Source organism: Heteronotia binoei, chromosome 16, assembly GCF_032191835.1.
Source record: "Heteronotia binoei isolate CCM8104 ecotype False Entrance Well chromosome 16, APGP_CSIRO_Hbin_v1, whole genome shotgun sequence".
Classification (NCBI taxonomy): Eukaryota; Metazoa; Chordata; class Lepidosauria; order Squamata; family Gekkonidae; genus Heteronotia; species Heteronotia binoei.
The window spans coordinates 4,068,619-4,094,964 of NC_083238.1; the positions used below are offsets into that span (position 1 = coordinate 4,068,619).

Here is a 26,346-nt window from a genome sequence, read left to right on the forward strand (position 1 = left end):
GATACCTAAAGAAGATAGAGATGCCACAAATGTGAAAAATTACAGACCAATTTCGCTTTTGAATAATGATTACAAAATATTTACAAGAATTCTGGCAGAACGACTTCTGGCAGAACGGCAGAACGATTTACAAGAATTCTGGCAGAAGTCAGAAAGAAGATACAGAAAGTGCTTTTAATAAAGATCCATGTCAGCCCTATGCTGGTCTTCTCCCTATTAGGAAACAGTTAACCACACTTAGCCCCAGAGAAGGCAGTCCTACAACCAACCGATGCAATTCTGAGAGACCTCTAGCAAATTTTATACCAAAGCAAAGCAAAGGAATATTGTTGTTAAGTAGCAGCAGAAAAGGAAAACATGCACCATAGCTTGTACAGCAGCTTATCTTCTCTTTCACTTTCCACACAGAAGCCCTAATTTAAACAGAAAAAAATCTCTTCTTACTAAATGAAACTTTGCTCAACTCCTTGAGAACTGCGAGAGAGAACAGGCAAAAGACAATGCAAAACAACACACTCCCGTATCCTGAATCACGTCGGGGTCACCAAAAATGTTGGGGGATTTCTATTGCATCCCCAACGATATAAAACACCAAATTCTAAACCCTGCAGGAACTAAAACAACCTGCAGTTATCAGACGGCTAATACATACCCACTAATAAGTTTTAAGACCTCGTAGATAAACTTTATCCTGACTCGAGGTTTCTCAAAGCAAAAACAGTTTATTAGACTCCACGTTTCTCTTTAGACAGAAGGCAAACAGTTTAGATACCATTAGTACATTTCAGTTTCTTCTTTGGACAGAAGGCTTCAGATATATGGATAGAAAAGCAGAACAGAAAACAGTTTACACAGTTAGAGCATAAAGCATAAAATACAATAAAGTAATAATGAAAACTATAAGTCCCAATAGGACTTAGCCTTATTAGTCTACATTTTCCCATTTAAAATCTAAGTCCTAAATCCCATTCTGTCAGAGCTATGCTCTAGATTCTAAGTGAACATTTTTTCTATGTTTGTGATCTCAAACCAAAGATGGTTTAAATCAGCAAAGGCTGTTTCCTCTCTTAGGCTGCTCAGCAGAAGAAACTGTCTCTACAGAGCAGTTCAAGATTCTAAGTCCCAATTAGTGTGGCATAATCTGACAGAGGCAGTCTTGCTACCCTCTGGTCCAGATCAGCAACATGAGCCAAAAAATCCACAGCTTAAGTAGGCTTTTATGACCTTATACCTCCTACCTCATACACACAGCTACTTGTGTCATTCAGCCGTAAATAATTTTTCAGCCAAATAAACAATAAACAATAATGGCTGGGAATGCCTCAGGCAACCAGTTCCCTAAACCTAGTTGCTGGGTTTATGCCAATGGCTGCCACAGTGGTTGACCTTGTACCCAATTACCCCATCTGGCCCTCCATAGAGACTCCATGATGCTGAGAGACTGAAACCTCTGGTGGCCAAATTCATAACTGTAGTCAAAAATCATAGGGCGTTTTCCCACAGAGCTTACCGTGGAGCGACATCCCTCTTCACTGCGCAGCGTCTGTGCGGATTTCCCATCAACTGCTCCACATAACCAGGAAGAGCCGCGGCTTTTGCGTCGCTAACGTAAACTGGTTTTTAGCGGTTTACATCTGCAACACAAAAGGTCCAGCACTTCCTGGTTCTGCGGAGCAGTTGGTGGGAAATCCGCGCAGATGCTGCGCGGTGAAGAGGGACGTTGCTTTGCGGTAAGCTCTGTGGGAAAATGCCCATAGAGAAATATAGAGACTTCTAAGGTGTTTGAAGAGCTTAGTGCTCATTTCATAAGAGCATGGCTACTTTCAGAAAGAGTTCCTGTAACCAATTTCATAAAGAGTATGTTTAAAAGTATGTTTAAGACCATAAAGAATATGGTTAGGATCATAAAGAGGGCCAACCCAAAGGTGTTTGCCCATTTCATAAGAGACCCAATCCAAACTTACATGACACTCTGGTCCCCTGGGGAAGGAAGGAAAGAGCCAGATCTTCCTTTGAAGCAAACTCTCCCTCCCTGCCCTTCCTCCCCAAGGGAAGAGCCTCAGCCAATGGAGAAAATAGAGGCTATCCTCTGTAGCTACTGTGCAGTTGAGGAAGCCTGGCAAAGCAAGCTGTGATGCAGAAGGAAGCAAGGGAGAGGGAGAAGGAAGCAGAAGACAGCCAGTTGCTCGCAGACCTGATAGGAGCCCTTCAGGGGCCTGATTTGGCCCCTGGGCCACATGATTGACACCCCGGTCTAGGTCAAGTCACTCTCTTTCACCTTAACTTAACTCACATGGTTGTCAAGTTACAATGCAGGAGGGAGAATGGTGTATCCTTCCTTGAGCTCCTGTGAGCAAGGGCAGGACAAAAGTATGCTAAATAAATAAAAACCAAATTGCTCAAAAGCAATAAAAGTAATCAGATAAGAACAATAGCAGTCAAGGGGGCAAATTGCACATCAGTTGTCATTTAATAGGAGATCAAATAAAATTTACTAAGTTTTGCATTAAAAAGCAAATCCATCACATCAAAGTTGTAAAAGCAGACACCAGCACAGGTATTTTAAAAATCATCAAAGACAGTTCAAAATAGCTACAAAAGTAACCACCAAATCAAGAAAAACAAATTAAAGGAAAACAGGCAGGAAAAGTGTGACCTTTCCAGACAGAAAAGAAACCTAAAAGAACTGAAAATTCATGTATTCCTCCGAATATTTCTCAGAAGTAAGAGGAAAGAATTTAGTGTTCTCGGTCATCAGCATGCACAAAAATATATGCCCATACAAATTGAATATTTTAAAGGTCACAGAGAGGCAAAAAGGTAATTTCTTGATGAATAATCTTTTTACTGATTCTTAGAAGTTAGAACACTTTCAGTTGCCTGTGATATGTCGCCTTTTACAACACTGCAGTTGCAGAATGGTAAAATGAAAATCAAGAGCGTTTTAAATGAGCCATCCTAAGAAGAGGTGCACCCTTCCAAGTCCACTGAAACCAATGGATTTAGAAGGGAGTAACTCAGTTTAGGATGCTTCTGTAAAATAGTTTATGGTGAGTGGACCTGGACGCTTTATAAACACTCTATGGTATTTGCGGAGGGTGGTGGTGGTGAAATATGGTTTGCTTTTGTCAGATCCAATTCAGACAAAGATTGTGAAGAGCTTTGCTTTTAAGGAGTATTCCTTAAAAAAAAAAGTTTATAATATTGTTCTCCAGTGGAATGACATGGCACTTGATAAGCCGGAATGTGCTTTGGAATGATATGTTTTATTGACGCTTTCAGTATGTTTAGAGATCAATTCTAAACAAGTCTTCTTGGAAATAAGTCCCATGTTACTCCTCAGGCTTACTCCTAGTGAAGTGGCCCTAGAAATGCAGCTTTCCTGTGTGCTGAAATACTTAAAAGAGACAGAGATAAAGCTTGACCCTTTAAAAAGTAATCTCTTTTTCTCTCAGATATCCCTATCAAAGATCATTCCAAACATAAAGAAGCTGACATGCACCCAGAATACCAGATATTAAACACAATTATTATATATCTTTAGATTGGAGCACTTGTCAGCTAAGTGAAAATGCAGTCTGTGGCGAAGGAATTAAGACTCGTCTTCTGAGCTGTGTTCGCAGTGATGGGAGAACAGTGAACATGAACTATTGTGAGCAGGTGAGGTTTCTTCTATGCAATTGGAGTCTTTGATAAGTTGTGCCACATAGTACAAAATTGGACTTTTTGTCACAAAATTATTTTGCTTACTCTTTTGCGGGTTGAAGTTTTTTGTTTATTTTGACATTGTTGCAGTGGACTTCCTGCAATCCCCTAAGGTTTTCAAGGCAAGAGACATTCAGAGGTGTTTTGCCAAGTGTTCTGAGGAATGAGTTAATACGTTTGCTTGCTTTCTACTGCCTGGATACAGAATTTCATATTTCCATGCATCGTGGATTTCCACACTATCTAGATGCAGCTTCAGGTGATGAACAGATTTCTGAAATCTTCATTCCCACTTCGTGTGAATAAAAATTTGAGGATCCAAAATATATAGAAAATCAAAACCCTGGCACCAGCTTAGATGTATTTATAACACACTCACACACCCTCTGGTATATTCGTAAATGCATGGATGACTACCAAGTGTATCCTCTTGTTTTTCAAATATACTTTCACCACAGTTGTTATACAAAAGGAATATGCTTGGTGCTCAATGGGGCACTGAAATAGTACAGTGCATGCACAAAAAGCTTACAGTTGAAGGCCTGGTCCCATACATGTGGCAGAATGAGGCAGTAGAATCCTGAGATGCTAGAATGGGCTGTAATCCTCAGACTGCAGGTAAGGAAAGTTTTTAATACTGGAAGTTTAAAGGGAAGTTCTAGCTTAGCTTTTTATGTGCTGTTCTAGTTTTCCACTTGCGGGTAATTATTAATGTAGAGGAATTTTGAAAAAAAAAAAGTATTCCTTTATCTGTTGTCTGAAGTGGTACCAGTTTTACCACCTCAGTACTGTACCGTAACATTCTGTTGTGCATGTAGACCAGGCCTGTGAGAGTTTCTTCGGGATGCCATCCTCCAGGTGGGACCTGGGGATTCTGCGGAATCATAGCTCATTCCCCCCTGGAGAAAATGGCTGCTTGGAAGGGTGGACTCTGTTGCATTGAACCCCATTAAGGTCCCTGCCCTCCATCCCCAAATCTCCAAGAGTTTCCCAACCTGGATATGGTAAGCCTATCTCCCATCCCCTTCTGGAGGTTAGGAGGGATCTGGCAACTCTACAGTGTTTCTGTGGTGAAGCCATCATGTTCTAGAGCCAGACAGTACAGATGGTGACATGGTACAGGAAATGGACAGTATAAACACCTCATATTTGACGACCTCTTCATTTACTTAAATCAATAAATCAATCACTCAATCACCTTTTATTTGTATCCCGCCCTCCACGCTGAAGCAGGCTCGGGGCGGCTAACAACAAGAATTCAATATACATTATATAATACAACATTTTAACTACAATTAATTAAAATCAATTAAAATTCAAAAAACAGTACAATTAATATTTTTGTGCTATTACCTAGATGGCAAACTTTACTTAGCAGTTCTAATCAGCAAAGGCCATTTGAAACAAGATGGTCTTGCAGGCCCTGCGGAACTGTTCAAAGTCCCGCAGGGCCCGCATTTCTTTTGGAAGTTGATTCCATAATTGTGGAGCCATAACAGAGAAAGCCCGAGTGCGGGTACTTTGGAGTTTTACCTCTTTCGGCCCAGGGATGGTCAGCAGGTTCTTCCCTGCTGACCTCAGTGCTCTCTGGGGTTCGTGTGGGGAGAGACGGTCCCTCAGGTAGGCAGGTCCTCGGCCATATAGGGATTTAAAGGTAACCTTTAAATGAGGTTTGATTGGTTGGCTATTGCCAATCAACTAAAGGTGTGTCCCGGTTTGTGTTACCTAGACCCAAATCAGTGTGAAAAGGCTACTCAACACAAATTTTAAAAATTCTTTCCTCACCATCAGTGACAAGCAAGTGACTTGTTCTGTCTTTCGTTTATAGCTAAATTTGGAGAAGCCTGCAAAAGTGGTTACTCACTGCCTTGTGGAATGTGTAGTAAATTGCCAACTGTCAGAGTGGTCTGCCTGGTCAGAATGTTCACACTCATGTGGCCTTTCAGGTAAATTGTTGATCAGTGTTCTGCCTGCATTCTTTGAACAGTAGTATACTAAAATGTGTCAGTAACATGTATTCCTGAAGACAGAAGTTTAACTTAAAACATAATGCAATATAAGTAGAACAGGATCCCCAACGTGGTGCACTTTTCCTGGTGCCCACCAAGTGGTGAGGGCAGGTGGGGCTCTTGTCCAGTATGGCATCTGATTGGCCATTGTAAATCTAATTGGCTGTGCAGATTAAAATAAGATTGCTTCAGCAGCAGCTGCCACCAGTGTTGGTTTTATTCTCTGTCACTTCTCTGTCCCAGAGAATTTATCCTCTTCTTCCCTGCACAAGCTTTCTGTCTGTGGTTGGCTCCACCTCCTGCAACGACCATTTTTTGACTGACTCTGCTTCCTGTGGCAGCCATTTTATGGTGCCCACAGACTTTAAAAGGTTGAGGACCCCTGAAGGAGAAGGTTGTTGTACTTAATGTTGTGTGTATTTAAGTTATATGTTTTAGTCGCAGGTTTTCTTTAATGCTTAATTTACTTGTGGAACAAGCAAATGAAATGTGTTCTGCCTTGCGATACATTCTACATCAAGCACATTTTACTTTGAAATACCCACTGAATTACTAATCTGTAAATGAATTCCTTATCTGTAAATGTACTGATGAGGTATAGTCTGCTTTACAAAGGGAGTGTTTGAAATGAAATGTTGTCCAGACCATGTATATTATGATATTCTTTCTTCTCAGAAACACAACTCAAGTAAAAGAGAGTAAATATTTATAGAAAGTGCACATTTACCATGCCTAGTTTCTGCTGTCACTCAGTCCTAGCAATGTCTCTGTCCTGTCCATCAGAAACTACAATATAAACTTAATACATTGGTAATATATTTTTAGTGGACTGTGGGACCAGCCCTGTTGTTTTGTGCTCAAGTTTGATGTGGTGGAACTATAGACAAAGTGCAATTGGCTGCTCCTGCTGCAGTAAAGGTGGCACTCGCTTCTCCTGAGACTAGTTTGTTTGGTGATAAAAGGCAAACATTTTGGTTTCTATAGTTTAAGGAGGGGTTTCTTCTCAAGCCAAATCCATAAAGACTGTTCACAATAAAGTATGAGAGATTTTTGCAGTTGCAGAGTGAAGCAGATTCTATTATGGATACTCTTCGCTCTTTATGCTTAGCTTGTTTAATGTGTCAAGCTCTCTGTACCCAGAGTTAATACTTCTAGATGAAGATTTGTGTCTATAAGAACCCAATGAACCTTCAGAAGTCAGTCAAAATAAAGTTTCCATTGGATGATAGTTCAGAAGGCAAAGATATATGTGACATGACTCATTTCTGCTAGCCAACTGTACTCTGTAAAGGCTTTCTTAGAAACCATATTGTAAATGATATGACTGTATTTTATACAGCCAATGTGGTGTAACGGTTATAGTGTTGTCAGTTGCCAGTTGGGGACAGGGGATTCCCTGGTTTGGAGGCCCTCCCCCTACTTCAGGGTTATCAAGAAACAGGGAGGGGGTTGTTTAATGTCCTCTGGGCACTCCATTATACCCTATGGAGGCTAGTTCCCATAGGTTATAATGGAGAATGAATCCATGGGTATCTGGGGCTCCGGGGAGGCTGTTTTTTGAGCTAGAGGCACCAAATCTTCAGCATAGCATTTGGTGTCTCTCTCCAAAAATCTCCCTAAGTTTCAAAAAGTTTGGACCATGGGATCCAATTCTGTGAGCCCCAAAAGAAGATGCCCCATCATCTGTTATTTCCAGTGAAGGTGTCAGGATGAGCCTGCCATGATTTCTAAGATGCATGAACTCTGTGATAAACCTGAACTATGAACACTGTAACTTTTGTTTCTTGCATCTACTTGAAGACATATCTATGTAACCGCTAAGAAATGTGCAGGTGGAATGGGAGAAACTGTTCTAGATAGTCACCTGCGTTCTAGACAGAACTTGCTGGTTCTTGCGTTGCTATGGCAACAGAGCAGCAAGATTTGGCCATTGGCCTTGATCTCCTAAATAATTTTAGGTACCACCATCCATGGGAACAAATGCTAGACTGGCAGGAGACTTTTTATGTGCACTTTTTATTTTTTTTACTTTTACTATAACTGTGTGCCTTGTTATTACTTTCATAATTCTTGGCTTTGGCTGGTCACAGCACAAGGCAACTCTTTACTATGAGAATTGATGACTTGGGTCAATAACTGGCAGAACCTTATACGAGGGAAGGCATTTAAAAGGAGTGTGGTCCGTTTAAATGTGATGGCCAGAACTCCCTTCAGAGTTAAATAGTTTGTCACAACCTTTCTCCTGGTAATTTATGCACAGGGTATTTCTTTTTAGACTTTCTTTGGTGGGGTTTTGTAGCTCCCTTCAGACTGGTTGTGAAGGAAGAACATTTGGTTATGTGTCAGCATTGGGGGTTGGCATCATTAAACGACAAGGTAATGTTTCAAACTGCACCTGTATAAAATAAGGCTTTGCAGACTTATCCATGTTTTATAATATGTATACCTGTTTAAATAAGTAAATGTCATTAATAAATTGCTATAATCAAACATGATTTATTCATAATGTTTGTTGTGACATCAGGTTTTTTCTAATGGACACTGTGGTTTCTTCTTATCTTTTTTTTTAATGGTGGTAATTTGGGCATCTACATCACTTGCCGTACTTGTAACCATTCCCATTATAATCTCAGACTGGCTTATTTGTACTAAAGGCTTGCAAAGCTTTTCAACAAACTATGTCTTCCTTAAGGTGACTTGCTATAACTTAGAGCCAATTGTACAATAGAATAGTACAAGTAGAATTTCTGCTTGTACTAGTGAATGTATTTTACTGCTTACTGTGAATTTTGATATCGAGTGTGAGGTGTCTGTTTGATATTTTTGTGGTTGCGGTTTCTTCATGCAGCTCAAAAAACTGCGAGATTAGACACGAGATCAGTCTAAGCTGTGACAGGAAGTGAAACTAAAAGGGGCTGGACAATAAATCAGAGCCTATAAGGACAACAAGAGCTGTGACATCCGACCTTTGAACTAGGAAGGAATTGAGTCCAAGACTCAGATCAAGAAAGACGAAGAGAGACCTCTCTAGGCTGGAACTGTACCATAGAGAAATAACGATTGCCATTTTAAAAGGGAGAAAAACTGTCAAAATTGTTAAAATTCAATATCTTTGCTCAGGAAGAAGGGAGAAAAACGAAACTAGTCTCATCTGAAAGAACTGGCTCTAAGCTATTGGATTGGATGCTAAATTTTATGTGGGGATTTTTTTAAGGTTTGGTGATTTTTTATATGTCAGTAGAAAGAACAACACGTGCAAGAGCCCAATCATTTGACAAGATGCAGGCTCAATTTGACGCTCTGGAGGCAAAAATGTTAAAAGCTATGGACAAATTGCATTTGGCAATAAAAAAAGATATTAAAAAAGAAGTTGGAGACCTTAAGAAGGAGATAGAGAATTTTAAGGAAGAGACTCAAAATAAAGTGAAAGAGGTAGAGATGAAAGTGGATACACAGGCCTCTGCCTTGCTAAAAATTCAAGAAAAGGTCATAATACACGACTGTAAGTTGCTGGAGTCACAAGTGCGTCTAAGAGGGGTACCTGAAAAAGAAGACACAGACTTAAAAGGCTATATGGTGGATATCATCACTGAGTATATAGAAGAAGACCCTGACAGATTTAAGAGTATGTTGGAGGGTGCCTACAGAGTCAACTCAGTTTATGCGAAAAATAAAGGTCTGCCAAGAGACATCGTCATAAGATTAAGATCAAAAGAAGTGGCAGAGAAAATTTTGAGGAAAGGGTACCAAAAAGCCTGGGCAATAGAAGGGAGCAGAGTTAAAATAATGAAAGAGCTACCAAGAGAAGTGATCAGCGATAGGAAAAAGTACAAGAAGCTAACCGATCAGTTGCGTGCAGAGGGCACAAGATATAGATGGATAATACCAGAGGGTCTTGGATTTGAACAAAATGGCAAAAGGATTACAATAAGAAGCGAACAAGAGATGCATAGCTTTTTTGAAGAAAATAAAGAACCAACATCATAATGGAGTACAAATTACTATCTTGGAATATAAATGGACTAAATTCACCACAGAAAAGAAGGAGAACATTTCATTGGATTAAAAAGCAAAAATGTAATATAATTTGTTTACAGGAAGTTCATATACAACGCAAGGACAGTAAATTTTTGTGGAATAGAAATCTGGGGTTGGAATTTTTTTCACTAGCAGAGCAAAAGAAAAGAGGGGTGGTTTTTTACATTAAAGAACAACTTGACCCAAAATTAATCTTTAAAGACAAAGAAGGAAGATACATTGCTGTTGAGGTGACGATAGGGGCGAAAAAAACGTTACTACTAGGACTCTATGCACCCAATGGAGCGAAAGACAAATTCTTTAAAGACATAAATAGACAAATGGACGAAGAGACTTATGACCAGGTATTGATGATGGGTGATTTTAATGGGACAATACAAAATAACCTGGACAGATCAAGTCCAAAGAAGAATGATAAAGAAGGGAAGCTGCCCAATTCTTTCTTTGAGTTGATTAAACAGGAAAATCTAGAAGACATTTGGAGAAAGTTCAACCCTGAGGTAAGAGACTATACATTTTTCTCAGCAAGGCATAATTCTTTTTCCAGAATTGACATGTTGTGGGGTTCCCAAGGCTTGGGCCTCATAACAAAAAAAATTGAGATTCTTCCAAAGGTTTGGGCGGACCATAATCCAATATGCTGGTCAACAAAATTGCAAAGAAAATCAAGAAGATGGAGAATTAATGAGGATTTACTACAAAATAAAGACACTGTATCATTCTTAGAAAAGGAGACTGCAGCATTCTTCCAAATAAATGAAACGGATGATATGGAATATCCAACAGTATGGGACACTTATAAAGCAGTAATGAGGGGTATATTAATTACATTGAATAATAAAGACAAAAGAGCAAGAGAAGAAAGGCTGTTAGCACTGCAAAATGAAATAGATAAAAAAGAAAAGGACTTAAAAAAAAGACCAGGGAAGAAAAAATTAATAAAAGAAATTACGATATTACAATCCCAAGTTAAACACTTGCTGAATAAAGAATTAGAATGGAATTTAAAAAATTTGAAACAGAAATCGTTTGAAAGTGCAAACAAACCTGGTAAATACCTGGCCTGGCAATTAAAAAAAAGGAAAGAAAATAAGACTATAAATAAAATCATGGCAAATGGGAAAACAGTAGTGGATCAAGAAGGAATTAAAAGAGAATTCTTTAAATACTATGCAAATTTATTCAAGGGTGTGAATGTAAGTAAAGAAAAAGTGGAAGAGTATCTACGAAACATTCAGGTGGCACCTTTGACGGAACATATGAAAAAGATATTAAATGACCCAATAGAGAAAATTGAAATAGAAGCAGCAATAAAAGCAATGCAAGAGGGTAAAGCTCCAGGGCCAGATGGATTCACGTCAAAATTTTACAAATCTCTCAAGGATGAATTAACACCCAAACTGTTGAAGTTGTTAAACACGATAAGAGAAGAAGGGAAAATCCCAAAGACCTGGAGGGAAGCTGTAGTCTCTCTGATTCCTAAGGAAGATAAAGATAGCACAAACGTAAAAAATTATAGACCAATCTCATTGTTGAATAATGACTATAAGATCTATACAAGAATTTTAGCAGAGCGACTGAAACAATACCTGACCAACTTTATAAACAAAGACCAAGCGGGATTTCTTCCTAAAAGACAAATAAGGGACAATGTAAGAGCTGTTATTAATGTTGTGGAATACTATGAAAAGCATCCGGAAAAAGAAGTGGCCTTATTTTTTGTTGACGCAGAGAAAGCCTTCGACAACTTAAATTGGGACTTTATGTTTGCGGTAATGGAAAAAATTAATTTAGGGGAACAATTTATAAAAATGACAAGAGCAATATATACAGATCAGCATGCAAAATTGTGTATAAATGCAGACCTTACCAAAGAATTGAAAGTGAGTAAAGGAACAAGGCAAGGATGCCCGCTATCACCATTGTTGTTTATAATGACTCTTGAAATTTTGTTACAACAAATTCAAAAAGATGAAAAAATAGAAGGTCTAAAAATTAGAAGATTCTCTTATAAATATAAAGCTTTTGCAGATGATATAGTGTTCATAATGGAGAATCCGGTTCAAGTGTCACCACTGCTGTTAGCTAAGATAAAAGAATACGGAGAACTAGCAGGATTATACATAAATAAGGAGAAATCGAAATTCCTCTGTAAAAACATGCAACCAAATAAAACAAACGAACTACAAAAGGTGACAGGTTGTGAAGACACTGTGGTTTCTTCTTATCTTTTTTTTTAATGGTGGTAATTTGGGCATCTACATCACTTGCCGTACTTGTAACCATTCCCATTATAATCTCAGACTGGCTTATTTGTACTAAAGGCTTGCAAAGCTTTTCAACAAACTATGTCTTCCTTAAGGTGACTTGCTATAACTTAGAGCCAATTGTACAATAGAATAGTACAAGTAGAATTTCTGCTTGTACTAGTGAATGTATTTTACTGCTTACTGTGAATTTTGATATCGAGTGTGAGGTGTCTGTTTGATATTGGACTATATACTATTACATTGTGAAGAATTTGTGAAGACTTTCATGTGTCATTTAGGAGGGGGTTCCTTATCTTGTTATTGATTGTCCCCAGGACCCTGTGTGTTCACAGAGATCAAGGCTTCAGCTGCACTTCTCGACCCCCAAAGGGGGGAGCACTAGAAGTTAGCCTTGCCCAGAGTGCCAGATAGCCTTGGGCTGGTGCTGAGTGGGGCTCTGCCTGGGCTGGCCCAACCCGCCATGTGGCAGCCACAAACTCCCAGGCCAGGCAGTGTGCTCTAATATGCAAAACAGCTCCTGCGGGACTTTTGCTATAAAAAAAGCACTGGGTGCAATTAAAACGGAAATACAATTGTCTCCAAGTGAAGAGAGATCCAGGTGGGCAGCTGTGTTGGTCTGAAGCAGCAGGACCAAGTGTGAGTCCAGGGGCACCTTTAAGACCAACGAAGTTTCATTCAAGGTTTAAGTCCTCTGTATCTGAAGAAGTGTACTTGGACACAAAAGGTTATACTTTGAATAATATGTTGTTGGTCTTAAAGGTGCCACTGACCACAAACATTGTTCTGTCCCCAAATGAATCGGTGAAACAAAGAGATGAGGCAATAGGTATTACTCCACACAGTAACATGGACACATTCTTGTGTGCGTATGTTCTAACGATGCAAATATAATCCATACATTTCTAGATAATTTCAAGTACAAGAAGAAGTGAAACTCAAAATATATGGACATTGGTTTAAAATCTGAAGTTTACTAGAAGAAAATCCACAGAAATTCCAGGGCATTTTTTTGTAGCAGGAACTCCTTTGCATATTATGCCACACACCTCTGATGTAGCCAGTTCTCCAAGTAGGGTTGCCAAGTACCATAGAGTTTCCATTCCAAATGGCTAGAGCATCTGGGAAAACCATAGAGCTTCCCAAAAAATGCCTAGAGTGGCCCCGCATGGGCACCACCATTTTGATGATGTCACTTGCAGGTGACATCATTGTGCCAGCGATGTAGGGGGAGGTTCCCAGGCAGGGGATTCCCCGCCCGGACCAGGGCTTAGCAGCCCTACCTCCAAGAGCTTCCAGGGCTCTTCTTACAGGGCCTACTGGAAGCTCTTGGAGGATTGGCTACATCAGGGTGTGTTGCCTAATATGCAAAGAAGTTCCTGCTACAAAAAAGCCCTGAGCAATATGGAACAGGCAGCAAGTAAAAGTTAATGTATTTCAGCAGACGTTCAGCAAGATGGTCAACTATTACTATACTGAAACCTTTCAGTACTTACCTTGTTGTCTTTAATAGATATTGGTATTATAACTAATAGTGTGCAAGACTTGTATGTAGACCCTATGTTAATACAAACTGATTTATTATTAGCCATAAACACATAAAATGGGTAACTTGTGAAGAACTGCAGATAAATTCACTTTTTCTTCCTCGCTAGTTTTGCCATTCTCTTTGGACAGGAAGAGTGACAAGGAACCTGCCTTGCACCCTACTGAATAATGGGGAGACTGACTGGACGGGGAGCCCCACTCTTCTCTCTGCCAGCCTCTTCTTCATTTAGACCTGTGATAGAAATTTCAGAGCACTTTTCCTTGGGGCAAGAGAAGTGCTAAGGCAGGACTGAGAAGCCTCTCTTCCCCCACCACCCTCCCCTAGCTGAAGGGAAGCAATCTGTAAATGTTAATAGCTGGCTACCATGCAGAGTCTGAGCATTCAAACTCCCAGATTTCCACGGTGTTGCACCAGCACAGTCCTGCCCCTCCCCCCAGGCCTGTAGCTACAGTGCAGTCCCCAAGAGAGGGAGAGGGAGAAGGACAGGGGGGCAATGCACCCTGCTTGGCACTGACAGGCTCAGAGGAAAGGGACTGCCACTGCTGCTCCTCCCTCTGCCCTCCCTGCTGCTCCTGCTGTAGTGTGGCTCAGCTTCCCTACCTCCCTACTTCCAGTCCTAACTGGCTGGGCCATGGAGACATGGACTGGGCGCCACTGGGGTTGCAGGTGGGCTCCTCCCTGTTGCTGCTTCTCTACCTACTGGTGGGGTGGTGAGCAACAGGCACAGTGGGGACTGCCAAGAACCCAGCCAGGGCCACCAAACCAGGCAGCCTCCTGCAGGTAGGCCAGGCTGAGAATTTGGGGTGAACCCAGAGGCATGAAGCCAGCCTCTGTGGCAGATGTGGACCTTTGAACTCAGGTCTCCCAGGGCCCAATGCACTACACCGCTCCTCGATGCACTACACCGCTCTGGCCCCCCAAATGAAAAACCCTGGCTATATGCCCCACAAGACAAAAAAGTATCCTGGCTGAAGCCTTCCAAACATGCACACATTGGACTTTCCTTTTATGGATTTAATTTGAACTCCTGTTTTTCCCGCCAGATCTGTAATTCCCACTTCAGCATCACCATGGCCCACACAGTTCCTGAAGGACCCCTCCCACTAGAAGCAACTTTCCAGAGATTGTGGGGCTGCTGAGAGAAGGAAAAGGAAACAAAGATTACCCACCCACACACACAAAACCTGTAATCCACACAATATTATTTGGATGTGACTTTTGATAATGCCTGGCTCTAAATCTTGATTGTAGAAACTGCTCTGAAGATAATTCAAACCATGTCAATATAGGAATATATCTCTTGAATGTAATCAAGTGGGAAGCAAATCTTGATGTCATATTCAGCCAGTTGGAAACCACACACACACACACAAACAAACAAACATACACAGGCCGCATGCAGCCCTACTGGTCTTTATAAACAGTACCTCACCTTACTACACTTGCTGAAATTTCCAAAGGTCTGAAAGACACAGCAGTTAGCAGGTCTTGGTTTAGATTTCCAGTGCAGCCCTGTCCTTGGTGTGCATGGGGAATTTTCTTTCAAGCAGAAGCTAAATAAAACAATCAGTAGGTTTACTAGGTTCTGTAAAGACAATGATTTTCTCGGTATTGCTGCCACTGAATTTTGCCGGAATGGAGAAAAAGTGTAAAAAAATAAACTTGAATTTATAGATTCCATTTAAGCACATAATCCCAGAAGATGCTACCCAGAGGAGATTCAGGAAACACCCTTTACAACTGAGTCACTACTTCCATTGGTCATGATTTATTTATAGTAAGAACAGAAGGATGATGGCAAGGAGGACACAGACCCTGAGAGGAAGAATGTGAATCTGTGGCTTGTTTTTTTTAAATCAAAATAGCTCTGGAAACATTTCAAGCCGTGTTCAAAAAAGTGTTTGACAAACAGGATAATCCTGCAGTGCTGCAGTGAGGGCTGATGCTGTCTCAGTTGTGATCTTGTGTTCAACCAGCTAAGGGAGTGAAAAAGCAAAAACAGGAGTCTGAGAAAGAAATAGCTAGCATTGCAACACTGGCACCACCTCTAATGTGTCTCAGGCAACTTACAGACTGTCTCCAGTCATAATGATGATCACTAACGTGACCAAGACCAATAGAAATGGGCCCTTCTAGGCAAAACCAGACAGCTAGAAAAGGGCCACACTTCCCCCACTTTTTTGCCTCTTGAGCACTGCTCGGAGATTGATCTCTTAAACAACCTTGAATTATTCAGTATATCTAAATGTGCCCTGACCTTGGTAGCCCAGGTGAGCCCAATCTTGTCAGATCTCAGAAAATAAGCAAGACTGGCCTTGGTTTGTATTTGGAAAGGGGACACCAAGCAGGTGGTAGACTCTGGGTTGGGAAAATGCTGGGGGTTTGGAGAGGGGAGGGACCTCAGTGATATATATTGCCCTCCTTCAAAGGAGCCACTTTCTCCACAGTCTGTCATCTGAATATTGAAGCAGGGCTGAAATGAAAAGATATTAAATGAGGTACATTGAAAGCCATCAATTAGGCACAAGGGCAAGGAAACAAAAGGTCAAAGAGATTTTGAAAGTGCTTGCTAGACGCTAGTGAAATAACCCTTCTAGATTGCGAAAGTAAGGAAAAGAGGAAGTTAATCCTTCACCCACCTGTGTTGCCGCAGCTGCCGAAAAGAGGAACTAGAAACTGGCTGGAATAAGCATTGAGCAATATACCTTGGAAAATGTCTTGGGAGCAGGTCAAAGGTGCAAATGTGTTTTTGATGAAGGATATTGCTGCAAGAGTGTTAGCAACATCAATGCCATGTATGGAAAGACCCTCCCTGTCTCCTCCTTGTTCCTTTAGTAATGTGACGCTTGTAATGATGTATGGGATATGGGGTAGTCCTTTCCTGTAATTGGGTGAGTGTTTACTAGAAATGATTGTTTGTGACTATAAAACTGTAGACCTTCCTGAAATCGGGGCTCCCAGATTTGTTTAGACATGAGTCTGGTCTGGGGTCTGTGTCCACGTTAAATAAACGGCTGTTTATTCCTGATTTCGCCTGTGGCCTCGTTTCTGCCTGACTACCAGCAGCTAAGGTTGCTGCTACAATATCAGTTGTAATTCTGGGAGATCTCCAGACCCCACCTGGATGTTGGCAAACCTGCTGTCAAGGAATTCCAGGGTTACTATGCAGAGAAAGGCAATGGCAAACCACCTTTGTAAGTCACTTGCCTTGAAAACCCTATGGAGATACTTTGTAATCCCAGTAACAGAGATTAAACTATGTTAAGAATCCCAGTCACTGAGACAGAAATTACGTAAATTCATTTAGATAAATCTCTCAGATTTGGACATGAGGACTAACTGGAGGAAGTTCAATATTTCCAAATCCATTCTTGATGTTTTCACATGAGGAAAAGGAGGAAAGGAGTGCATTAACATGGCCCTTAACCAGGTTCAGATCTATCACAAACAAAGTTTATAATGCCTCAATTGAGAGCTTAACCATTAGCCACCAAAAAATATACCTTCAATATTCTAAAGTAATGTACTTCTGAGTCTCTGATACAGGAAGCTAATGACATGGAATCCTTCTTGGGTATCCAGCTTGTGATTACTGGAGAATGGTTGCTAGAGTGGGTGGGTTTGATCTCAGTAAGACCATTCTTAGTACATCAGCAATACCATAAACATGATTTGAAATTATATTTTTATTCCAAAAATAAACAATTTATAATTACTATTTATAATTCTGTCTTTCAGTTTGAGATTTGCCAAGAGGATATGCAAATCAAAACTTGGGAAAAAGAAAATCAATGTATTTCAGCCTGCTTTCTAACTGCTTTTCCCCCAGAATTTTGTCCCAGTAGGTTTAACTTGAAAGGCCATTCAGTAGATTTGACTTGAAAGATATGACTGCTCCCCTTTGGCTCAGCTATTTTGGGGGCTTTCTTCTGCAGTACCTTTAAATGTGCCCCATTTAAACGGACTGCAGAAAAAAGCCCCCCCCCCCCCAAAAAAAACAGCTAAGCTTTTTAGCTGTTTTTTGTGGCTTTGCTACTGCTGTGTGTGTGTATGTGTTTCCCATTTTTTCCTTCTTAGGTCTATTGGACCTGGAAAAGTGAAATTTTCACCGCAAAGTGGGTGCCCTCAGGAAAAATGTTTCTCTGGGGAAATCAAGCCACAGGTTCAGGAGTGTGTTGAAGTGACCCCAGGGAGAGGTGTTCATAAATTCCAGTGGGCAGTCCTCAGCTAAGGAACTCAGTCACTAAGCCCCTCTGCCTGGTGTTAGCAGAAGGTCACGTGACTTAAAGCCTAGAGTCCATCTGACCCAACCCCAGCCAGGAAGGGTTGTTCAGAAATAAGTATGCGGGAATGGAGTGTTCTGGCAAGGCAACTAGCAGCCAAGCCCCTCTGCCCAGAAGGAGCAGAGAGACAGGTTGCTCAGAACCCTGAGTTCACTTCACCTCACACACTCCCAGCTAGACAGAGCTAGTAGTCACAAAGCCCAATATGGGGGTCCTCAGCTGGGAACCAATGCCCCTCTACCCAGTGTGAGTATAAGGGCAGATGCCTCAGAGCCCTGAGTAAGCACCAACCACCGCAACCCCACTGTTCGCAGGAGGAATGACTTCCAATTCCCTTCCCTCTCTGTCTCTGCCTCTAACTCACATGCAGCATGTCTGCTGCTGACAGAAAACAACACCTGTCAGGCAGCTGAGGATATATATCATTCTGTCCCCATAGAGCTCTCTTACAGGTGGGCAGTGCTGCTTATCAAGCTTTGGAGGGCCACTATTGGTGTTTCCAGGGCAGCCAAAGTCCATCCTCCTGTTGCTTTGATGATCATAATCGATTGGCACCAGTGCCTTGGATATTGCCAACATGCTCCACTGTGAGACACCTGAACCTCCAAAACCCACATGGAGGGTTGTGGGAGGGTCATTGAGGCAAGATTGCAGGGACCTCAGCTTATAAACCATGACCCAGGCAATTTTAGTCACATATTTAGGGTCATGGGCAGGTTCGCGCCCATCTGCAATAGGAATGAAAAAAACCCTGAAAGGATTCAAAAGAGACCAGTGACATCGACAGAATGCACAATGTTCTGATATTATAAGCCCTGTTGGCACTAGGAGTTATCACCTAAGTGCACATGGTCTGTTATTTTGGTGCCAGGAGGTATACATTTGACTCACAGAAGCTTGTCAGCTATTCTTTGTTAATTAGTAGCAGCTGATAGAAATGCTTCACGGTTTCCTTAATTAAACTCATTTTTAAGTTCCATCTCTCTAGGCAGAGGCTTAACGGAACTGATGACAAACTAGCCTCTACAGCTGCTTTTATCTTCCTCCACAGTATGTTAATCAATAAAGATATTGTAGATCATAATGAATGATTACACAGAGAGAAATCTTTATTATGGAGTTTGTTTCCTCTCCTGCAACCAACTTTTATAGAAATCATGGTTTACAACTGTTATAATGGAAAAGCACAACATGTTGTCCATGACATCTTGTGTTGTTTCATAAAGCCTCAGTGCTGCCAGATTCAATCAAAGGGGTTATTTTAAAACATACTTCGGTAAATATTTCTTGCACTGTGATTCCCTTCATTAAATAAGTTGTCATGAATTGTGACACAATGCCGCTAATCAATAAGTATTACAATGCTGCATTTTGCACAAGGAATGGCTATATGTTTTGACTGCATTTTTTTCTGCCAAAGAAAGTTTGAGTTTTATGACCAAATTACATTTATTGTAACTGAAAAATTACAAGCGCTGTCACGGCCATTACTGTCCATAACCACTCTTGCAATTTCCATTAAAAACCTATTTAGTTTCAGTGAAATATCCCTAACTCGGAGAATAGAGCAAGAAATTAGGTTACCATTTCTGGAATAATAGTGCTGAATGCTATTCATTAAAGTATCAGCAATCTCTTTTTAAAAAAATCCTCTGCTGCCCATACACAGAGGAAGGACAGAAGAAGAAATGTTTTCTCTTGCAATATTCCAATTAGAAGACAGCTTGCTATTGAAAAGGGAAGAGCCTTCTGGACGTTAGCCATACAGTACTGATGATTATATTGCATGGACAGGCTTTCTGTCTTTATCAGGTTGAGTATCCAACAAAGAGTCTCATTAAGTGAGGGAGTGGGGAAATCTGCCGTGGCCCTGGACAGGATGTATCTAATTATAGCTTGCAGCTTTGTATTTATATTCTCTCATTACTATATCAGTGTTATTGTGGTTATAGCTTTGGAGCTTCCTTATCTATGCAAGGGGGAGGTCTATAGGCAGAAGTGAAATGCACTGGGAGCCAGTAAAATGGATGGCAAAGCCTTTTCGAGTAAGGCGGTCAAAGTATACTCTAGGCCAAACTTGCTTAAAGTAACAACCACACAGAATGTTTGAGAGAAGGAAGGAAGATGAGGAGAGAGTTGGAAAGAAAGCAGCGTTAACTTTAAATACATTCTCCAAGCTGCCAGTTGGCTTGGGTTGGAGAAATGATTTAAAGATAGAAATGCTTTCTCTAAGCCAGCTGGCAGGGCAGTGGGGGCTTTGATAGCCACATAATATTGAGAAAGAGCCACAGTTCAGCCACCCCTGCTCTAGGGCAGACTTGATCCGTGGCTGGAAGACAACCTGTGTGCAAAGTGTATCCCCTGGTGCTTGTTCCAAGCTTCTCCATTCTTACTGATGGGGACTGAAATCTCTGCCGTTGACTGCCCATTGACTATTCAAGGTGTTCTGTTCTTTCTCATAGCAAATCATATGCACACCTTCCTGGCACTGCAACTGAAAAAGCTGTCGCTCAAAAGTTTGGTGGCTGGCAGGTTGTGTGTTGGATTGCAACCTCTGAGGGTAAGCTGGGGAACATGTTGGAAACAAAATTTAATCATAATCTCTCTGCTTGTTTTAGGTCAGATGCTGCGTACCCGATCTGTAATTATGCAAGCCCAAGGAGAAGGAAGGCTGTGCCCAGCTGAGCTCACCCAGTACAGAAACTGTGCTGCAAAACCCTGCTACAGCTGGGTGCTTGGAGAGTGGTCTCCATGCAGAATAGAGGTACTATTGGGTGCTTCTTTAAAAGCCACCTGTTGCCATCATAAGTAGAAAATTAATGTCTCCAGTTCCAGAACATGAAACAACAGTAGATCTTTGATAAGTTATAGGTTATTGTCATTTAATATGTTTTAAAACTTGAGGAGGAACTCAAGGTGTGTTCTATCACAGAAACAATTGGCTGATTAAACACTGATTGTAATCACAAAGATAATAGAAATGTTCATATCTAACAGCACCCATATAAATCTTTTTCACAATAGCAGATTGAGATTATAGCATGATTTAATTTTCAAAAATACTATCACTCACAAAACTGACTTTTGTGCTAAGAATATGGAGTAGCTTGTATATCAAAAGACCTTGAAATGGAATAGTTTCAAGCTGTTGTATGAAGCGCTGAGTATGACTGTTCTCTTTGGGGCAATTACTTTTTAAAAATGGTCTGAAAATGTAACTGCTGGCATGAATTGTGGTGCATCAAATACATACACCTATTTGTCAGCATCTCCAGCCTGTACACCTTTCTCTGTCTTCATGCAAACTGCAGTTTCCTGTATGCATTTTCTGTCTTCCCTTTTTATCTCATGGATTGTGCTTCATCTAAACATTTGATCCATCATCTTGTGTTCACATAAAACAATCTGGATTTTCCACGCTCAACTTTCTCATGACTGGTATGAGGAGGATGAGTTCTGCTTACTTTTTGTCACATCAACTAATTAGATCATAACTCAGAAAATATGGCAGAGAGGAAGATATGAAATATTTGTAAGAGACATTTATAAAATAGTTACTGTTCCATATTTCTGAAATAAATACCCTTCTTCATGCATAACATCTTATTACTGCAGTCAGATATTAATATGTACAACAAAGCTTCAGGTCCAATTGGGCCACTTTTATCTTCTGCCAAAGGGCCTTGGCCTCTCTCCCACCAGAAACACACCACCTCACACAGAAGGCCATTGAACTGGACACATGTGCTTTGATGGACAGAGCAAACGAACTATCATCTGTGTGGAGCCAGACAAAAATATTTGTTTTATTTATACATTTAATACATTTGTGTGCTGCCTTTCCACCTGACTAGGGATCCAAAACATTTAAATCAGCATTTAAATATTTTTTAAAAAAACATATAAACACATAAATACAAGTAGGGAAGACCTTCTCATTCTTTTACTTAGTCTTGAGCACCAGATGAAGAACTGGACACACTATACTTCTGGTTTAAATGAGCTGCCTGGGATGCTTCCAAGAGGACAGATCTATACAAGTATACTTAGCATTTATTATTAATGTTCTAAGTGCTATTTTAGTACGATCAACCTCTGTTGTTTCTCCTAGGGTGGACAGTGTGGGGATGGAATCCAAGTGCGGCATCTCATGTGCATGGTCCATGATGGCTCTTTATCAGCAGTATCTAAACAGGTGGAAAGTGCATTATGTGGAGAGCTTCCATCTAAAGACAGTGTGTTGCAGCTTCCGTGTTCTGTGCCTTGCCCAGGTAATTCCTTGTGACAGCACATACAGAGCTTTCTGTAGTCATATTCTGTACAGATGCTACTATAGCCATTACACTATATTTTGAACCATTATAGACTGTCTTATGCATGTTTACAAGCTTATCAGAAATAAGGTGATTTGGGTTCCAAACAGGCATGATGCTGAAAAATATGTTCCCACTTTTTGGGAGGATAATATGGGGTCTCCTGATTGTGATCAGAACCATGGTGTGTGAGAGAAGGGTTTTCTAATGGGAAAAAAGCCTTTGTCCATCTCTTTTTCTTTCCACTGCTTACAGTATGGGGAGGAAAGTTGGTTTTTATTGGCAAAAATATGGCTGAAGGTGGAAGGCTTAACCCTCCCCCCCCCCCCCCACCATACTGCACTGTTGTCTTGATCTGTCTGATTAAGACCCTCCGCTGGCAGCTATTAAAATACTGGAAAGATCTGATTATGAATTTGTTTTGGCCTTCAATGATAAGTCACAATGAGTTCAACACGATTTACTACATTTGGATACCAGTCTTTTTTAGCCAAAGAAAAGCTTCTTTCTTTTGCATATAACCTTTTTATTGTAGATCGTTCAATTTTATGGTGCACCTGTAAAACCTCCACAAATTAGATCTCCATTATATTAAATCAATGTATATTCAGATGCAGAGGAGAAAAGAGAGAAAAACCCACAAAATAAGGACATCTACAGAAAGCTACAACTCTGCGACAGTCATTGAATTTACACAAAAATCCAAAGATTGGGGAAAATAGTTAGGGGACATTTATTTAAGTATAAAACCCTTACCCTACAGGGCTTGAAAATCAACAGCTCTCAATTCTACATCATGAGATCTTGGCCACTTTGAGGAATGCTGAGCAACTTCATAAACAGGCAAAGGTAGTAGCAAGGGCAAGGATGCACGAATGCCACACAAGCTGGGCAGGAAGGCAGGTGGGAGAAACCAACACTGCCATTGCCAATGAGAGAGACAGAGACTGTGTGGGTGGTGGAGGAGACAGGAGATTGTATGAAGGGTGACGAGGCACTGCTACCAGGAGGGAATCAGCAGCCCTGTGAGTGGGTGGAAAGGCAAGACAAGAACAGGAAAAGCAGGAGGGACAAAAGGGAGGAGGATGGACGGGTCAGGGGAAGAGAGGCAGTGGTGGGAGGCAGGCAGGAAGAAGCTGCAGGAGAATGTAGGGAAAAGTGGAGATGGAATGTCCCCACCCCTGCAAATTTTTTACAGGTCCCCCATAGTAGATTTCTACATGATTTAATCCCAGTGAATTTACATGGAGTAATTCTGAACTGTGTTGGGAGAGAGAGAGAGAGATGCAATTTTGCCCATCCAGTAATGTGCAAAGAGGATGTTTGTTCACCCATACCCTTTGTTCATTATTTTGCCCTTTCTTCTTACCTGCAGGTGATTGTCATTTGACAGAATGGTCAGAGTGGAGCTCTTGTGAATTAACATGCATTGATGGAAGGAGCTTTGAGACTATAGGTCGCCAGTCTCGGTCAAGAACATTTGTAATTCAGTCTTTTGAAAACCGAGATAGTTGCCCTGAACAGGAGTTAGAGACACGGCCTTGCTCTGGTAGGGGAACAGCCTTTGGTTTTTCTCTGTCTCCTAGAGAAGTCCCCTTCTGCACTGCCTTGCAAACTGATTGCTGTTGACTTGTTTGTGTTATAGGAGGGAAGTGCTATAACTATGTGTGGAAAGCAAGCCTGTGGCAAGACAATGAGCGCACGGTGTGGTGCCAGCGTTCCGATGGAGTGAATGTCACAGGTACATCTGCTGCACAGCCCTGTAAAATTGTGCAAAAACTGGAACTCAAACTGCACCCTTTATCTTTTTGAACAACAGAGGACATTTCTATGTACTGTCTTCCAGATGTGTGGGGACATGTCCTAGAATCAGCATTAGGAAGAACTCAGAATCCATCAGCTCCAACTATCTGCTGCCAGTAGAACTATATCCACCATATACTGAGATCTACCCACACTGTAAAAGACATGCTGTTGGATAGGGATGGGCAGATTACTGCAGTTCTGTCCCATGTATCCTTCAGTCCTTCTCTACTCCTGGGAATTTAATCCAAAGATCTTTTTTATGGAGAACATCCCCAGGAATTCACCACTTTCTCCCCCCAGTCTTTTTACCCATTTTTGTCTCCTTGCTCTGGTAAGGGAACACTGCAGACACTAGAGGGCAGTGCTTGAGACCAGCATCACATCATGGTTAGAGCGCCCTAAAATCTGGCGACCCAGTTCAAATCCTTACTCTATCTTGGGCCAGTCATTCTCTGTCATCCTTACCTACATCACAGGTTTGTTGTGAGAATAAAAGAAAGGAGGAGAATAACATATACCACCCTGAACACCTTGGAGGAAGGAGCAGGACAAACATATACTAAATATATAAATACAATTAGGCTCCACTCACTAAAGAGATGAAAGCACAAAAGTTCATACTTCTGGGCTTCCATCTCTTTAGTGCATGGAGCCTAATACTTCGGGCTTCATACTTCTGGGCTTTGAAATTGGATCTGGCATTTGGAGATTGCTATGTGCCAAAGAGGTGCATTTCTGTGCTCTTGGAAGCATTCCTGGTAGAGACTAAATTCCTGGATTCAGTCCCAGAGAACTGATCCAAACACTTACAGAACAATCTGTTAGTGCCAGGATAGTGTGTCAGATCTGAACTTGGCTGGGCTTCTTGTCGAAGTCTTTTAGAATTAGATTTTATCTGATAAACTGTGAAGGGGATCAGGGATCCTGTTTCAACTGTGAAATCTGATCTAGTTAAATTTTGCAATCTTCCTTAGTGTGTCACAATGAGAGTACAGGTACACAGCAGAGCAAAAGCTGCCAGCAAAGCAAATGTTACCACCAACTCCTGCAAAACTATACATTGGTTTACACTTACCAGCAGCCCCCACTGAGCAGCTACAGCATAAATTAGTCCATCCACATAGACTACAAATAGGTTGCCAGGTCCATGTTGGGAAATATCTGGAGATTTCTGGAGTGGAGCCGAGTAGGGCAGGGCTTGGGGAGGGGAGGTCTTCAATGGAGTGTAATGCCATAGAGTCCACCTTCCAGAGCAGCCATTTTCTCCAGGGGAACTGATCTCTGTTGCCTGAAGATCAGTTGTAATCCCAGGAGAGCTCCAGCTGCCACCTGGAGTCTGAAAGTGTTGGTTTTTACACCCTGAGTTTCTCTGCTCTAAGGAGCCTCAAAGCTTTCCCTTCCTCTCCCCACAATAGTCACCTTGTGAGGTAGGTGGGGCTGAGAGAGTTCTGAGAGAAATGTGGCATGTCCAAGGTTACCCAGTAGGCTTCATGTGGAGGAGTGGGGAATCATAAACCTAGGTTTACCAGAAAGTATATCCTCTGTTAGGGAGCTTGCAGCTAATCCCAGGTCTCTGACGGTTATACCTGTATGAAACGTATAATTCACATATTATATTTTGACTAGGAATAAGGCCCATGGTTGGAAGAAATATAACAGGCTCTACAAAGGGGCTGTGGGCTAGTGCCCCCCACCCTTGCTGTCTTCCCACCACCAACCCTTTGCATTCACTCCCACCCACCCTTGCTGATTCCCAACAACCACCAACCACCTCTGCTTCTTGACTACCCCACCCCTTGGCATTCCCTCCCTCACAACCTTGCTGTCTTCCCACTCACCCCAACCCTTGGCATTCATTCCATCCATCCCGGCTGACTTCCCACCCCCTATCCATTAGCATTCACTCCCCCCCCACCCTTGGCATTCACTTACTCGGCTCTCCTTTGCTGTCTTCCCCCAGCCCACCCTTTATTTAAGAGAGAAGGTAGGCAGCAGAGGCTTCAGGAGCTGTCTCAGTTGCAGTCGCCGTTGCCATCCCAGCCAGCCTCCAGTGCCACAAATGGGAGGTCTTCACTGCATGCAACTACTTCTCTTGCAGTGGGGGCACTATGGTGGGAAATCTCATATGGCGGCAGTCACAGTGGGAGTTGAGGGAGAGGGGATGGGTGGCACCAGTTCCTGTTGGCTGCCTCTCCCCTTGCTGGTGGACTGGGGCAGGGAAATGAAGCCTGGGTTGCCTCAGCAGGTAGCTGCTGTGGTGGCAGTTGAGGGAGAGGGGAACAGGTGGTGCCAGGTTGCAGGTGGAGGTGACTGTGAGCCCAGGAGGGGGTGGAGCCATGCTTGGAAAGGCAAGTGGCCCAAGAGCAGTAGATAGAG

At 41.6% G+C, this 26,346-nt stretch overlaps 1 protein-coding gene across 1 annotated transcript in view; it reads left to right on the forward strand.

Moving 5' to 3' along the window:
* THSD7B (thrombospondin type 1 domain containing 7B) overlaps positions 1-26,346 on the forward strand; it is a 713,545-nt gene that overhangs the window by 659,150 nt on the left and 28,049 nt on the right. The window contains exons 18-23 of the mRNA XM_060257141.1: positions 3,545-3,660; positions 5,534-5,651; positions 20,470-20,615; positions 21,963-22,122; positions 23,540-23,713; positions 23,810-23,905. Coding sequence (XP_060113124.1) covers positions 3,545-3,660; positions 5,534-5,651; positions 20,470-20,615; positions 21,963-22,122; positions 23,540-23,713; positions 23,810-23,905 — 810 coding nt within the window. The remainder of the gene's footprint in view (positions 1-3,544; positions 3,661-5,533; positions 5,652-20,469; positions 20,616-21,962; positions 22,123-23,539; positions 23,714-23,809; positions 23,906-26,346) is intronic.